Source organism: Sarcophilus harrisii, chromosome 1, assembly GCF_902635505.1.
Source record: "Sarcophilus harrisii chromosome 1, mSarHar1.11, whole genome shotgun sequence".
Taxonomy (NCBI): domain Eukaryota; kingdom Metazoa; phylum Chordata; class Mammalia; order Dasyuromorphia; family Dasyuridae; genus Sarcophilus; species Sarcophilus harrisii.
In genome coordinates, this window is record NC_045426.1 from 304,221,903 (window position 1) to 304,240,247 (window position 18,345).

The 18,345-nt window shown below is 35.4% G+C and overlaps 1 protein-coding gene across 2 annotated transcripts in view; it reads right to left on the reverse strand.

Annotated features, from left to right (window-relative positions):
* CIITA (class II major histocompatibility complex transactivator) overlaps positions 1 to 18,345 on the reverse strand; it is a 78,539-nt gene that overhangs the window by 25,290 nt on the left and 34,904 nt on the right. For both annotated transcript variants that reach the window (XM_023497583.2, XM_023497584.2), the window contains exons 2-4: positions 9,977 to 10,123; positions 7,098 to 7,190; positions 75 to 131 (exon numbers count right to left, since the gene is read on the reverse strand). In XM_023497583.2, coding sequence (XP_023353351.2) covers positions 75 to 131; positions 7,098 to 7,190; positions 9,977 to 10,123 — 297 coding nt within the window. The remainder of the gene's footprint in view (positions 1 to 74; positions 132 to 7,097; positions 7,191 to 9,976; positions 10,124 to 18,345) is intronic.

The window sequence follows — 18,345 nt, forward strand, 5'->3', positions numbered from 1 at the left end:
CAGATGGAGTGGTCTTCCTAGAAAGAATGAGCAAGAACATCAGACCTAAACCAACCAAGATAGCCCAAACTTACCAAAAATGCCTTCTGTCTCTGGATATCGATCTGAGAACATATATTCTGCCAGTGCAGCTGCCAAGAAAAGAAAAAAAAAAAACCAACCCATCAATAAACCCAAAGAACTCTTCTACTTTCCATTGCTATGAAATATCCTCCAATTATCTTCTGTATAAATGGGTTCTGTGGCTTAGCACCCCTTTTCTTGAGCTAAGTCCCCTATGATTGTTTACCTTAGTCTACTACCTGACAGGGACTGCTCAAGAGGCATTAGTAAGGTTTACATCATCACAAGAAAGCAAGAAAAAGCAACATGGCAGCCATTCTGTCCAGCTATTCATTTGTAGCAACTGACAACCAGTACCAAAAGCATATAATTTCCACTTCTATAAAAGTGACTATCCCAGGTTCTCTGAGGAAAAGATCCCTCACAAACCTGGACTTCCAAAATTAAGCCTGGACTATTGGTGAGCAAACTTCTTCTTTGGGAAGTCAAGTCATCCCTTCATGGCAACTATATTGTTATCCCCAGAGGACTCAGGAATTTTTCAAATTGCTCATGTGATCTAGCTTAGGAGACCATCCATGAGGAAGAATTATGTCAGTGAGCCCAGCAAAACCAGTTCTGGGTTTTCCACATCAGTGTTGATAGTGTTCTCCTGGCTATTCCTCAGTTCTACAGTACATTAAGCATCAGTGCTTATTCCCCCTCTCCTATTCCTTCCCCGTCTTGCATACCCATGTAGAAACAGGTCGCTTAAATATTAAAGTAGTTGTGTTAAGGAACACAACTTTCCCTTTTTCTTTTTAATTGGAGAGAGATGGGGAAAGCAGATAATAAACTTTTGTTATTTGGAAAAATTTTTGAAGAAAACTGCTAAAAGAAAAAATTCCTTTAGTTGTCCAAATTTTGGTTGTCTTATGAGAGGAGACTTCACTAAAAGTATTTCTTTAACCTCTTTGGGCCATTAATAGTGGATTAAATAAGTGGAATTTTATAATGCAGTGTACTTCAAACTCTATGCAAATGAACTAAATGGAAGAAGCAATTGGAATAAATAAAGGAAATAAATAAAGGAAAACAGAAGTAAACAATCCCTTCCAAAGGACAAAAACTCTTTTCATCCCTCTCTCCCTTCCTTCCTTCTCCCTTCCTCTCTCCCCCTCCCCCTTTCTCCCTTCCATCCTTCCTTCCTTTTTATTTTTCTTCCTTCCTTCCAATCAAATTTAAAATAACACTTCAAATCAAATATTGAAAAAACAAAGCCAACAAAAGATTGGGGTGAGACATTTTTCTGAGCAAAGAACATTTAAAAAGTCAATAGAAGTCTGTGACAATAGGGTAGAGGCCTATCTGGATCTCACACACCTGAAGTGGCAACAGTAGCCACAGCAGAGTAGCATTAGCTTTAGGAACTCTTAGTCCAGTGAGGGTAAGGAGTTCTGCTCAGCAAGAGATTATAGGGAACCCTTTGCTCACAACTAGTGCTGACTGGCAACTCTATTGCCCATATACAGTTCTGAGTAGCAGTTTCAGGGTGGAGATAGTGCAGGGGGTTGCTCACAAAGATCTGGTTACAGTTCTGAAGCAAAAGGTTATACTAGCTCTTGCAGCTTTAGGGACCAGGCATCCTTCCAAAGTAAAGATCAGAGCACAGATAAGAATTTTGGTGACCATCCCTCTCCCAGGATCACACCACCTCAGAAGCACTTGAAGATCCCAGAATTAACTCTGAATACAGTAATATGAAAAAACCTGAAGTTTGAGACAGTGCCTCCCCAGTCCTAGGTAAGCAAAGTCTACCTTTAAGATAATATTCAAAGTCAAGAAATAGATTAGAAAAATGAGCGAGCAACAACAAGAAAAAGAACTGAACCATAAAAAGTTACAACAGCAAGAGGAAGGAACAAGATAGAAACTCAAAGAAAACTGCAATGTGAAACATACCCAAAAAGCCTCAAAGAAAAATGCTAATTGAACTCAACCCAACAAGAATTCCTAGAAGAGTTAAAGGATATGAGTGTAGAAGAGAAATTGAAAAAATAACAATGGTGTAAGAAAATTATGAAAAGAGCATTAACAGACACAAAAGTTCATTGAAGAGAATTGCTTAAAAAACAGAATTGGCCAAATGGAAAAAAGAAGTACAAAAATTCACTTTAAAAAGGCCTTATTTACATGGACTGATGCTAAGTGAAATGAGCAGAACCAGGAGATCATTGTACATGGCAACAAGAAGATTATACAATTATCAATTCTGATGGATGTGGCTCTCTTTAATAATGAGATGATTCAGACCAGTTCCAATGATCTTGTGATAAAGAGAGCCATCTGCCCTCAGAGAGAGGACTATAGGAACTGAATATGGTTCACAACATAGCATTTTCACTTTTTTTGTTATTGTTTGCTTTCATTTTATTTTCTTTCTCATTTTTCCAGTCTGATTTGATTTTTCTTATGCAGCAAAATAATTGTATAAATATGTATGCATATACTGGATTTAACATATATTTCTACCATGTTTAACATATATTGGACTACTTGCCATCTGGGGAAGGGGTGAGGGAAGGGGGAGAAATTGGAACACAAGGTTTTGCAAGGATTAATGTCACAGAATTATTCATGCATATGTTCTGAAAAATAAAAAGCTTTTATAAAAAAATTCCTTAAAAATAAGAATTGGGCAAATGGGAGCTAATGATTCCATGAGACATTAAAAAACAATAAAAAATAATCAAAAATTTAAAAAAATAGAATATGTAAAACATCTCCTTAAAAAAACACCTTAACAGGAAAATAAATTGATGAGAGATAATCTAGGAATTATCAGATTATTTGAAAGTCATGATTAGAGAAAGAGCTAAAATGACGTATTTCAGGACATTATCAAGAAAAATTGATTTGATATTCTAGATCCAGAAGATAAAATAGAAATTGAAAACCACCAAACATCTTCCAAAATGAAAACTCTGAGGAGTACTGGGATTCCAGACTACCCAGATCAAAGACAAAAAACTTCAAGCATCCAGGAAAGAACAATTCAAATATTATGGAGTCATAATCAGGATCTCACAAGATTTAGAGGCTTCCACATTAAAGAAGAGGTAATTAGATATATAATATAATAATATGATACAGAAAGCAAAGAAACTAGAAGTACATTGAAAAATAATCTACCCAGGAAAACTGAGTATAATTATTCAAGGGGAAAAGAAATAATGAAATAGAGAATTTTCAAGCATTTCTGATGAAAATACCAGAACTGAATAAAAAATTTGACATTCAAACAGAAGATTCAAGAGCAGCATAAAAAGGTAAGCATGAAAGAGTTATCAGTTAGAGATTCAATAAAATCAAATTGTTAACATTCCTCTATGGGAAGATGATACATGTAACTACTAAGAACTTTATCATTATTAAGGCAGTTAAAAGGAGTTTACACAAACATAGGGTATGATTGTGAGTTGATTATGTTGGAATGATTTTTAAAAATTAAGGGATAAGAAAAAGAAATGTACTGGGGAAAGGGAGAAGTTTATCAGGAAAATTTTGTCACATAAAAAAGGACACAAAGAAGAACTATTACAATGGAGAGGGAAATGGGGATGAAGGTAGCAATCAATATTGTAACCTCACAAATTGGTTCAAAGTGGGAAGATGTATACACAATATATGTATGAGTGTGTGCATGCAAGTTTGTGTACATGTGTGCACATATATAAACTCAGATGTGTTTAAAAATGTATTATATCCAATAGGGAAATGGGAGGGGAAGAGGATTATGGTAAGGGAAAAGATGCCACAAAGGAGATAGATTAAAAGAGAAAGTGGGGGAGAAGCAATATAGACTTTTGAAGAGGGATAGGATAAAAAGGAGAGGAAGAAACAGAAGAAAATGAGAGGGAGAGAAACACAGTAACCATAACTGTGAATGTGAATGGGATGAGCTCACCCATTTAAAAAAAGAAGCAGATAGTGGAATGTATTAGAAACCAGAATTAAATAATATGTTGTTGACAAGAGACACATTTAAAGCAGAAAGATATACACATAGTTAAAATAAAGGCTTGGAACTGACTATGCTTCAGCTGAAGCAAAAAAGCCAGAGGTAACAAGCATGATTTCAAACAAAGCAAAAGCAAAACTAAACCCAATTAAAAGGGATAATCAGGGAAATTATTTTGCTAAAAGATATCATAGACAATTAAGCAATATAAAAAATTTTTTTACAGCAAGTTCTCTAATAAAACCCTCATTTCTCAAATATATATTGAGTATGCAACTGAATAGTACTTTTCTCAGAGACGATCTGTTATGCCTGAAATGCATTCCTTTTTTACTTATAGTTAATGATTTAGGTGGGTTAATTTTATATCCTGAAACTTCACTAAAGTTGTTAATTGTTTCAACTGGCTTTTTAGTTGACTCTTTAAGATTCTATAAGCATACCATGATATCATCTGCAAAAAGTGATATTTTCTTTTTTTATTACCTATGTTTATTCCTTCAATTTCTTTTTCTCGTCTTATTGCTATAGCTAGCATTTGTAGTATAATATTGAATAATGATGACAATGAACATTGTTGCTTTATCTTTGTCCTCATTGGAAAGGCTTCTAGTTTATCTTCATTGCAGGTAATGCTTGCTATTAATTTTGGATAGATAATATTTTGATAAAAGTTTATTCATTTATTCATATGCTTTCTAGATTTTTGAAAAGCTGAAATGGTTGTATTTTGTTAAAAAAGCTTTTGAGGAGCCGATTGTAAATTGGTATAGAGTCAGAAGAGAAAGTCAATTTAAGACGTATATCAAGAACTTGGGAACCTTGGGGGTTTGTGCATGAGACTAGACTAGGGGAAGGAGCAGATATGTGGGATATAGTGGAAAGAATATTGGCTCTGGAATCAGAAAACCGAGTTCAATCCCACCTCTGACACATCAAGTACAAGTACATATGTATAGAAACACATTTATTTATACATATTTTATATGTATAGAAATATATTTACTCATACATATTTTATATGTATAGAAATACATATAAAATAGAATAGATAAAAATAAGCACAATGTTGGTGAAATCATAAGTACTTTCCCTTTCCCTAAGTAGTTAAATACAAAATAGTTAAAGGGGAAAGCACCAGCCCAGAAAGAGTTTATGCAGAAGTGTCACTTGAACTATGTCTTGAAGGAAGTGAGGAATTCTATGCAATAGAAATGGAAAGGGCATATACATCTCAGGCCCATTCAAAGACATGGAAACTGGAGCTGAAGGGTCATGTGTGAAGAACACAAAGACAGCCAGTTTGACACTGGAAATGTAAAGTAATATGTAATGAAACTGGAAAGATAGGTTGGGGCCAGGTTGTAAAGGACTTTAAAAGCTAAACAGAAGAGTTTATATTTTATCTTAGAGGCAACAGAGAGTCACTGAAGTTTATTGAGTAGAGATGGTATATGGTCAGATATGTGCTTAAGGAAAATCACATATATATCAATTTTCTGAATGTATACTGGAAAAGGGAGCATCCAAGCATAAGGAGGAAAGAAAAGAAACAGAACTGGGAGCTAGGGGGTGAGTAAGTATAAGTGGGTCCATGCCAGATACAGACAAAAAGTGTTATTGAAATATAAGTCTGGAAAGACATGGTGGGATAACTCTAATGAAAGACCTTTAATATCAGAGGACATGATTTTTGTCTGCCTGCATTTTTTATTTCCTTCACAGGTTAATTGTATACTATTTCAAAGTCCGATTCTTCTTGTGCAGCAAAATATCTGTATGGACATATATACATATATTGTATTTAACTTATACTCTAACATATTTAACATGTATTGGTCAACCTGCCATCTGGGGGAGGGGGTGGAGGGAAGAGGGGAAAAATTGGAACAAAAGGTTTTGCAACTGTCTAGTTGCAAGTACATATATCATCTGCAAAAAGTGATATTTTCTTTTTTTATTACCTATATTTATTCCTTCAATTTCTTTTTCTCATTGCTATAGCTAGCATTTATGGTATAATATTGAATAATGATGACAATGAACATTGCTTTATCACAAAAAATATTACATGAATTAATTGGATTAAATTTCAGGATCCTTATAGCTCTATCATTCTTGATTCTAAGAAGAAAGGAAAAACTTGTTTCTCAGATGCTCCAGAATTGTCAGCAGGTCGGTATTTTCCTATAAGAAAAATAAGATCTTCCATCTTGACCAAAGTAGGGCAGATCCTTTCAATTTACAAGAATGACCCAAAGTGCTGAAAGGTTAAGCAACCTACCCAGAGTTACACAGTCAGTATATGTCAAAGAAAGGGCTACAACAAACTGTAGTCTCTAATAAAATGCAGTTGCCTCAGAGGAATATCACAATTCAATGTTGTGCCTGTTTTAACAGATCTTCTTTTTCCTAGCAGCAGTTTTTTTTTGCTTTATTTTATTATAGATTTTTATTTATGAAACATACACATAGGTAATTTTTCAGCACTGACCCTTGCAAAACCTTCTGTTCCAAATTTCTCCCTCCTTCCCCCCCAGATGGAGGTAGTCCGATACATGTTAAAATATGTTAAATTATATGTTAAATCCAATATATGTATACATATTTATACAGTTATCTCTGGCAACAGTTTTGAGCACAGTGTTTGGAAGCATGAAAGCACTTGTCCCTTGGGTGAAGGAGAAAGCCAAAAAGGAAAAGTGGAAGAACAAAGACCATAGTCATGTGCTTTTACAATGTAGCCTTGAACTATTTATGTCCACTGGGTGAAGGGGGGAGGAGAGCCACCCTTCATACTTCTTCCTTATTTTGTGTGTCCTTTCTTGCTTCCTCCTAACCCCTCCAACCTTTTGTTATATTGCTGACTCTGAGTTCCTAATAAATAGATAAACAAAATAGAGCAAAGACAAGAAAATTAAAAAAAAAAAGAATATGAAGTTATTTCTGATATTTAGCATTTTGTCATTGTTATTATTTAAAGTTCAAACCAAAAGTTAAAACATCAGCACCATCACCACCCATGCCCTCATACCTATCCTGTCATAGGCCTCTCCTGTCCCCTCATCTTCTATGGCATTCCATAGCCTGTTGACCTGATCACAGTTGATTGTATCAGTTTCGGGATCTGGAAGGAAAAGATAATTGAATGAAAGAGAAGCAATCATGTTCTATCAAAAGAATCCTGAATCAAGAACCAAAATCCCTACTCTTCTGCTATCTGTGTGACTTTGAACAGATTATTTAATGTTTCTGGACCTTCATTTAAGCTTCTGTAAAATGAAACTATGGACACAAGTGAATAGATGGTCAGGCCTATAGTCAGGAAGACTTGGGTTCAAATGAGGCCTCAGACAGTTACTAGTTATGTGACCCTTGGCAAATTATCTAACCTTGTTTGTCTCAGTTTCCTCTGCTATAAAATGAGCTAGAGAAGGAACTGACAAATCACTTTAGTACCTTTGCCAAGTAAACTCTGGATAGAGTCATAAAAGTTTGAACAAAACTGGAAAACAAGTAAATGACAAAAATAAAAAAACCAAAAAAAAAAAAAAGAAGCTATTGAATTAGATAACTTCTAATATCCAGGTCAAAATTCTTTGAACCTATGAAGAACAAGAGGGTAAGAAATCCCTGGAAAAGACAAGTAGAAAGAGGGTCTGGGATGAGGCTGAAGAAGACTTCGGTTCCCAATCACAGTGCTATCTCCTTAATGGCCATATGGTGCTGTCCGGGGTACTTCCATACTTAACTGAAATACAAGGAGTCCAGCCTCTGGAAAGGATTTTGCTCTTAAAAAGGCACTGGATCTGAACTCTCTAACTTTGTTCTATGGCTTTAAATGTCCTCATTGGAGCACACAATGTATATAGTCATATCAGTCAGAAAGTGTTTTGAAAATCATTTAGAGTTTGGAATCATTAAAAGGCAACTAGGTGGTGCAGTGAATAGAATGCTGGGCCTAGAAGTTCTGAATGCAAATTTAGCAAATTCAAATACTTCCTAGCTGTGTGGCTCCCTCTGTCTACCTCAATTTTCTCAACTCGAATCAGGCTCATAATAGCATCTATCCTCCATAATTGTTGTAAAGATCAAATGAGATCATATCTGTAAAATGCATAGTACAGTGCTTGATACTTAATAAATGCTATTTCCTTTTACTCTCTCTTGACATAATAAATTGAATCAGATCAAGAAAGCAGACAAAGAGGAGGGTAGCAACATGGTTTAGTGGAAGGCCCATTGGGTATATAAGAAATTAGAAGATCTCTGGTTCTATTTAAAATCTGACATTATAACTACCTGTATGATGTTGAGCAAAAATTTTGACTCATTGAGTCATTTTTGCCTGAAAAAAATTATTACATGAATTAATTGGATTAAATTTCAAGATCCTTATAGCGCTATCATTCTTGATTCTAAGAAGAAAGGAAAAACTTGTTTCTCAGATGCTCCAGAATTGTCAGCAGGTCGGTATTTTCCTATAGGAAAAATAAAAACTCAACTTGGAAGTTGTTTTTTTTTTTTTCCAATAGTATGCTTAAAACTTATCTTTTCAGATTTTTTATTTTTAATTTTCTTCACATATTCTCTGTACAAGCTAAATTGGCTTATTTGATTTTTTTCAAATACAGAATTCTATCTCTCATCTTCCAGCTTTTTTGTGGTTTGTCCCCATCCTCCCTATAATGCACCTCCTTTCATTTCATCCACTTAGAATACTTAGTTCTCTTCAAAATTCAAGCACTACCTCCTATAGGAAGACTTACCCGATTGCTTTAGTTTTTAATAGTTTCTCCTTCCTCAAATTAGTATGTATTTACTTATGTGTATAACTGTTTTATTTCCTTGGTTGTATGTAAACTTATGGAGAGCATGGAGTATTTTTTTCATTTTATCTTTATTTCCCCAGCACCAAGTTAAATATATTGCTTTGCACAAAATACATGTTTCAAAATGATTTGTGAAGTTGAATGGCATCAATGTAGTTTCCTCTCATTGCAAGAGATCCCATGGAAAATCATACAGTCTGGAGCTGGCAGGAGATTAAGAATGTCACCTCATACAACCCCTTCATTTGTCAGCTTGGAAAATGAAAGCATAGAGAAGTTAAGTGAACCAGCACAAAAGTAGTTAGGAAATCTGATATGCTTCCTCTTTTTTTAATCACTTCTTTTCACTTTCCTTTTTTGTGTATGTGTGAGTAAATTTTAAAATTCATTTAAACTTAAAATTAAAAATTAAAAAAGAACATTTCCAAAAAAAAAGAATATAAGAGAAGATTCAATGTACAACAATAAATTTACATTTCAAAAAAATTTATGTAATAAATAATGCACATTGTTTTCAAAGCTACCCAGCTTTTCTTTGCTTTTTTCTAGGTTTTTTTTTGTCCTCTGCTGTGCACTTTTTCCTTCCCCCCACCCCGTTTTTCCCCAGTGAAAGCTACAATTAAATATATATATATATATATATATATATATATATATACACATATATATATATATATAAAACACACAAAAATATAAATATTTATAACTCCTATATATATATATATATATATAAGATCATACTGTGCGCATCTCTATTTGTTATTTCTTCTGAAGTGTGATAGTATCTTTCTCAATAGATCCAAATCTTTCCATATTTTTTAATCAATCAGTTCATGATTTCCTATATCACAGCAGTATTCCAACACAAGCATATCCTTTCTGAGAGATTGTCTGTAAAGGTTTCCCCCCCAATTTTCTGCTTGGCAACATTGGCCAAATTGATATGTATGAAAGAGAAATGTAATATTCCAAATAAGACATTCTGATTACAAGACTAGTGTTTTTCCCATTAAATTATGTTAAAGGCTGGGGTGAGATTGTAGGGTGGGATGTGTTTGATTCTTTTGGAAGCATCACTCACCTAAAGAGAACTCAAGCTCTTCTTCTGTTGCCAGGGATTGGTCATAAAAATGGAAAAGATGTAGGGGGTCAACATCGCTTTGTAGTAGCCCCATGTAGCTTCCTTCTGTCAATGGCCCAGATTCCATAGCTGCACACTGATCAGCACCTGAAACAAATAAAGCATACACTCTTAGCAAAATAACATTGAATTAGCTTGTTACTCACCACAAAGACTCCATTGGGGGTATATAATAGGTAACAAAAGTCAGGCCAAAAGGACACATATTTATTAAATGCATGTTGCAGACTAATTCTATTCAGAATACAAAAAAATTTAGAAGTCTCATGGTCTCTGAATACAAGGAATTTACAATCTAACTGGGACATAAGGTAAAGATCCAGGAAGCAAAGAATAACACAAGACAGTTTCTATATGCAAGTGTTATATAGTAGAATTCAGACTGAAAGAATTATAGAAATTTGAAAAGAAATCAATGGAGTTTAAAGGGAAGAATTAGAGCTTGAATTAAATTTTGACTTAAAGGATCTCTAAAGTCTAACTCTAAATCTCTAAAGTTTTAACTCTAATATTATTTTTGGAGGCAATTGAAGTTAAGTGACTTGTCTAGGGACACAGTGCTAATAAATGTTTGAGGCCAGATTCAAACTTAGGTCTGCTTAAATTCAGATCTGGTGTACCACCTAGCTTCTAACATATTCTAGTGTATTGGGGAAAGGGGAAGAGACATTTTTGAGGGCAGGAGGGAAGAGCATGAACAAGAGGACAGAAGAGGAGGGATATATATATATATATATATATATATATATATATATTTTTATTTAATAGCCTTTTATTTACAGGATATATGCATGGGTAACTTTACAGCATTAACAGTTGCCAAACCTCTTGTTCCAATTTTTCACCTCTTACCCCCCCACCCAGAGGAGGGATTTATAGTGACTGAGATCACAGTCATAAGTCTACTCAATAAAACTAGTGGCTCCCTGTTACCTTTAAGACCAATTATGAATTTCTTTAGTTGACATTGAAAACTCTTCACAATCTGGATGCTTTCCTTCTTTCTAGTCCTCTTACATTCTAATCAATTCCACACAATGTACAATCCAGGCCCAGTGGCCTCTGGGCTGTCAAGCACACAAGGTATTACATCTCTTGTTTTGGTATCTTTATATGAGTCATTCCCATTGACTCCTTCCTCATTCCTCCCTCTTAGAAACCTTTCAGTTTTAGCTCATATATACACCTTTTCTAAACCTAGTGCCTTGCCTTCTGAAGTTATCTTCCCTCTATTATAGGGATTCTTTATCTTCTTATGTGTGTTATGGACCTTTGTGGTAATCTGGTGAAGCCTATGGACCCCTCCTTGAAATGTTTTTAAATGCATAAAATAAAATACATAAGATTATAAAGGAAAATAATTGTATTGGAATGTAGTTATCAAAATATTTTTATTGCCATCCAGCTCTACTTATATATTCATATTAATGTACATGTTGTCTCCTCCATTAGAATGGAAGTGCCTTGAGGTCAGGACCTATTTTTGTTCTTTCTTTGTATCTCCAGTGATTAATACAGTGCCTACCACTGATATAATAAGTGTTTATTAAAAGCTCTTTGTTTAATAGCCTACATTTACATTTCCTGAACTCCTCTCACAATAATCCTGCAAATAAAGGGGAAAAGAACTAATGACTTCTTCTTACTTGATTATATATCTATCCCTTCTACACTGTGACTTTCTCTATTGAGGTTTTGATGTATTGCAGGTTGATATAAGAAATCAAATGGGAATTTTTGGTAGGTTTGTGGACACTACAGATGACATGGAAAGACCAGCAGATGACACAGAAAAAAATTTAGAAACTAAGAAATGCATAAAATACATGTATAGACTTGTGTAATATCAACATATTTTATCTTTTAATAACACAATAATTCAGACTTCTCTGGTACAAAGAGAAGGCCAAAAATTTTTATGAAATATGCATTATACTCTTTTGTTTTGGCAGTAGGGGTTAAGCTGCTTGCCCAGGGTCACAAGCTAGTACGTATTAAATATCTGAAGTCAGATTTGAACTCACTGACTCCTGGACTGACTCTATAGTGGGGCTTTATCTACTGCATCATCCAGCTGCCCTGGGTCATGAAATTTTACACAGATTTGCCAGATCATAGAGGTGCTACACCCCTCACTAACCCATGCACAATGTAGAAGGGATAACCATTTTGATATTTTCTAACAATCTGAGAGGTCCTAAGAATAAGCACATCAGAAAGGTTTCCCCAGCTCCTCACAGAAAAACAGCTTTTCCTTCTTTTAGAACATCCTTTTCAAAGCCAGCCTCTGTTCTATAAAAGGGTCAGGATGAAGACTGGGTGAAAACAGACATACACACATATATACACACAGAGAAGATCTGTGGGAGGGAGCAGCTGTCTGTGACCAAGAGAAGAAGAACTGAGAGTGTGCCACTGTCCAATTTTTGAAACAGAAGAAGGATGTACACAGGATTGTGGTTGATACCTATTCTACTAGGACTACAAGAGAATTACTGATCAGACATGAAGAACTTAAGTCTGTTTTGTCACCCTGAGTGAGGGAGGGAGCCTAAGAGTCTGAAGTTCTCCCCATGCCTCAAGGCCACCCATGTTTTCCCTCAAAGATTATTTCATTTGCTCTCAACTTTTCCCCCCTCTAGACACAATGTCACACAGAATACTGTTTTAGATTCTATTTTGACCTTGTGGAACAAATGACTTTACCTTTCTGAGGCTCAACTTTTTTATTTGTCAATTGGAGATAAAATACTTGCCCTAACCTACTTCATAAGATGATGTGATAATGAAAACATGGCTACAATCAAACCCATGGAGCAAAAATACAAGATATTATTGTTACCACTTCTACTACTACTACTACTACTACTACTACTACTACTACTACTACTACTACTACTACTACTGCTACTACTGCTACTATAACTACTGTTATTACTACAACTATGACTATGACTATTAACATTACTATAACTACAACTACAGGGCAAAAACAGGCCCTGACTTCGAGGTACTTCCATTCAAATGGAGAAGACAACATGTACATTAATCTGAATGTATAGTAGAACTCGTTGTTATTGTATTACATACAATACGATACAATATACATTATTACATACAATAACTATGACTGCTACGACTATGACTACTACTGCTACTACTACTACTTCAACATGTCTAAAAAAAAATTTATTATCTTTCTCCCCAAATCCACCCAACTAGAGCAGAGACTACTGTTGCCTGGTTTCTGAATATTTTGAAAAATGAAAATATCTATAATGTTAGCTAACCTCTTTATTTCTTTCAAGAATACTATCATTCTTCTAGCCTTTCACGTTTGTTATCTAATAGTCAGTCTTGACTCTACTTCCACTTATTCCTCATATTCCATCTTTTGCCAAATTTTGATCATCCTAATTTCAAAACATCACCTGAATCCTTCTTTTTTGCATCACTCCATAGCCCTACTCTTTCTCTTCACTTGTGCCACAATTATCACTCCTAACACATCCAACCTCTCTCCTGTCTAATCTGTTTTCTACACAGCTGCCAAAATGATATGCCTAAAACACAAATCCAACCATGTCATTTCCATGCTAAAATGTTTCAGGGGTTCCCTCTAGAACAAACTAGAAATTCCCCTGTTTGTAAGACAATAAGAACTTTGTAAATCTTAAGGTACCATAAACAGGTTAGCTATTATTAACCATCCACTCACTCTATTTTGCATTTAAAGCCCCATACAATTTGGGTAAACTTTCTTTCCAGGCTGAACACATGTTACTTTTTTTGGCTTATGCCTTCTGTTTCCCAACCAAACTGACTTACTTCATAGTCTCCATACATGATAGTCCATATCCTATCTATATGGCCGCATAGTATACAGTCTTCTTTTATATGCTATTCCTCTGCTTCTTGACTCTTAAACTCCTAATTTTTTTCAAGTCTTAGTTCAGTTATTACCTCTTGTAAGAGGCCTTTGCTGATTGATTATCCCCATTGTGGGTATGTGGTGATGATCCCTTCCCCACCCCAGTAATAATTTGTAGTTGTTTTTGTTCAGTTGTTTTCATGTGTGTTCAATTCTTTGTTATCTCATTTGGGATTTTCTTAGCAAATGGTTTGTCATTTTCTTTTCCAATTGAGATAAAGAAACTGAGATTCATATAGCTAGTAAGTCTCTGAGGCCAAATTTGAACTGCATCACCTAGATGCTCAATAATAATAATAGCTACCATTTATATACTCTGGTTATGTGCTAGCACATATTGCTTTGTATAATTAAGTGCTAAGTGTTTTGGAATTAGTATCTCATTTGATCCTTATGACAACTTTGGGAGGTAGTTCTATTATCATTATCATGATGAGGAAATGAGGAAATTGAGGCAAAAAGTCACTTGTTCAGGGTCACACAAAGAAGTATCTGAGGTCAGATATAATTCAAGTTTTCCTAACTCCAAACTGACACTATCCAGTGTAACACAATGTTAGTACTTTTCATTTATTTTGTTTTTACTCATTATATTCATCTAGTGGAATATAAACTCCTTTGATTTTTGCCTTTTGGCATGTAGTGTAATGTCTAACCATAGAAGATATTTTTAAAATACTTGTTGAATGAAGTCTGGCTGATTATCCTTTATCTTGAATGTGTGTGTGTGTGTGTGTATGTGTGTGTGTGTGTGTGTTTATTTGGTGGGAGAAGGGAATAGTAATCCTTTGACTAGCTTCTTACCCCCCCCCCCCATATGCTTAACTTATACAGCATGAGACTGGGGCAAGACTATTCAATTTAGAATCAGAGGAACCTTGGGAAACATTTATCTCAACTCACTCACATTTATATTGTACAAAGTACTTTCCTTACAATGACCCTGTGAAGTAAGTAGCACAAGCATTACTACCTCTATTTTACAGATGAGGAAACTGAGGCCCAATAAGTTAACATAACAATTTATTAGCTATGCAGTCTTTGGCTAGTCATGTTTATTCCTTGGTTCTCTATTGAACACTTTATTTACTTTATTCTCTTTTCCCCCTTTCAGCCCTCCCCCCCACTTCAAGCAAGCTGCAGTGAAATATAAAGATTATTAATGCATACATATGTAGAGATATACATATATTCACATACTCACAAACACATTCCCACATAACACATATCTTTCCTATCCAATCCTAATTTTTCTCAAAAATTTCCCAGTCCTCCCACAAAGGTTCTTATTCTTTTCAACCAGTCAGCCTACCTAACTACTCCCATATGGCTTAGCTCAAACCAACCACCTCTGCCACTTCCTACCCCAATCCTCCTGTAACCTAGCTCTGGTAAGGAGTGTTCCCCTTATGAAGGGTTAGTTGCTTTTACTTTCTCCTTCCTGTTAATGATTTAGGAATGTGTCAGATTTGAAATTATACCAGTTTCCTGGGGCCCCAGGAGGAGAGGGGCAGGTTCGGAGGAGGCTGCAAGCTGTTATCTGTTATAGCTAATTTATTATGAGGAACCAAGAGTGCAGAGGAAGGAAGAATCTTAGTAAATTCTCCCCCTTATACTTTTGTCATATGTTTAATGAATGACCAAATGGCAGCGTTGGGGATGGAGAGGTGTAAGGAAAGGGAAACTGTAGCAAAATTATCAATCATATCCTCTGTTTTTTCCTTTTCTTTGGATTAATCACATTCAAAAAACCTGAAAGATCCAGGAAGGAGATAATAGAACTGGGAGTGTGGGATCAGATTAGCAGAGTGTGTCTCCTTGCTTTATGAAGAGATCAACATATACATGTTATTATATGGGACTGCCTGCCATCTAAGGGAGGGGGTGGAAGGAGGGAAGGGAAAAGTTGGAACAGAAGTAAATGCAAAGAACAATGTTGAAAAATTACCCATGCATATGTTCTGTCAATAAAAAGCTATAATAATTAAAAAAACATATATGTGTTATAATTGAAGGAAGATAGGAGATCATCTTTCATACTGAGTTACTCTCAAGCCCAATTTCAATTCATATCATATCATTCACTCCCTTGGCTCCTAAAGACTTTTTTGTTTTCCTAAATCTGTACAGCAGCACATATTCCTGGGAAAGCTATCACTTAACCTCTAGTTGTCAGCCTTCCCCAGGTGAGCCAGCCAAGAAATAGTTCAATGGGAATGATATATAGGAGAGATATCAAGATAATGACAGGAATCTAGGATTTGGATCAACTATTAGATAGTAGAGGATACTTTCCACTTCATCTCCTTGAACCCTCCAGCTGTCATTATTCTCTTTTGCATCAAATATGCCTAGAAAATTTAGATTTCTCTTTTGTTCTTCCTCAGTTTTTATTACATTATTTATATACTTTATTATATTTATACATATACACAACTATATTTTGTTTATACCCAATATTCTATATCTACCTTACTTTATTATAATTGTATATTTTATCATATTTATACATATTATGTCATTCCTTCTTCTAAGTAAGCTCCCTGGAAGCAAATTTTTTTTGATTGTGTCCCACAGCTCTTCAATGCCTTGAACAGTTTTTTTAATAAATGTTTTTGAAAGTGTAGAGCTAAGGATTGCCAAAGACAGACTTCTTAGATGGTAATTTTTCTTAGAGATGGCCCTAAGGGAAAGTAAATTAGGAGGAGATAAAGAGGAAGATGATGAGAGAACAGGTTGAGTTCCAGGGACTAAAACAGAATGAGTGCTTTCTCTCATCTGAAATGTCTGAGCAGTTCTCAGATCACTTCTTTTTTCTTCCCTCCTCTTCTACTTCATACCAGCTCCTCTGACACTCTTGAAAGAAAACCCCTTGCCCTCCCTCTGGTTGTTCATGGTGCCTATCTGTCTGCTTGGCCTTTTTTATGTGATGGTAATCTCTATCTTCCGGGCAGACAAAGGTCTATTCCCTCACCCTAAATCCCTGTGCCTGGTGCTTAGTATATATAGGTATAACAATGGATCAAAATTCTGCCAAGGTAAAGTGTAATTTACTTCAAAAGAACTCATAAATATTATCCTCCAGAATCCCTCCAGAGCCCTAGAGATGTGGGGAGAGTAGTCTCAAGCTATAAATGGGGAGGCTGAGACTCAGAGTGGAAAAAAGTTGCATAATCTTAAAATTGTACAATAACTCAGCAAATTTGCACTTGAGATACTCTATTCATTCTAGTTGATGCATTTTGCCATCAAATCACAGTCCCTGGAGTCAGGAAGACTTGAATTCAAATTAAGTCTTAGACACTTTTAGGAACTATGTGACCCCTGGGCAAGTAACTTAACTTGATTACCTCTTAAAAAAAGACAGAGTCAAATATCTTAGAGAGAATTAAAATAACTGACAGAATTAGGCAGCTTACATGTAAAGAGTCCAGATGGTGAATTGGAAAAAGCAGAAGTCGAGGTGAAGTTAAGAAGTTTAGATTTTAGTTATAGGTTTACTATTAACTATATGAGTGACCTGAAGTTCCTGCCCCTATTTGGACCTTTGTTTCATAAGATCATAGGGGCACAGATCAAAAGCAGGGAAGGAACCTTCTAGGCCATGTCATTATACAGATAAGGAAATCTGAGGCTCAGGGAGTTAAAGCAATTTGTCCAAAATCACGCAGCAAGTATTGGAGGCAGGATTTAAACCCAGATGCGTTGAGTCCAATTAATTGCTGCCATATTTCTCATATTTTACAAATAATAATATTGGGTTAGTTGATTTCTAGATACATTCTGGTTCTAATATTTAGCAGTTTGAAGATGGAATTATCTCTTTAAAAAGGAAAGGTGAAATTGAGAGGGGAGGGTAAAAATACAGCTTTCTCTGCCTAATACCAAAAGGAGGGAATCAGCAAGAGTGGGCATCTGATCCTCGGATAAGAGAGGAAAGAATGAATCACGTCAGTACCCAGTTTTACCCAAAGTGAGACAGAAGGATACTGAGTAGCTGATCTCCTTGAATGAACCCCGTGTTTCTCCTCTGAGAGGAGTCTCTGGGGAAGGGAGGGACATCCACACAAAATGAGGTGACTAATTGTGGTTTGTTGAGCAGTGGTGTGAGACCCGACCATCTGCAGGAACAGCACACTGCCAAAAAAAAAAACAAAAAAAAAACCAACAACCCAAAAAACAGATTCCTGTTTGCCCAGCCTAATTTTATCATTGTTGTTGTTTTGTAGTTGTTGTTTTAACAGACTATTAGTGCTTTCAAATCCCAGAACTTGCTCAGGCCTCCACCTGCTTTCTAAGAAAGACAGGGATATATTAACTAGGATTTCTTAGAAACTCCACTCTTCAGTTACTTTATCTTTCACTGGGTTCGGCTACC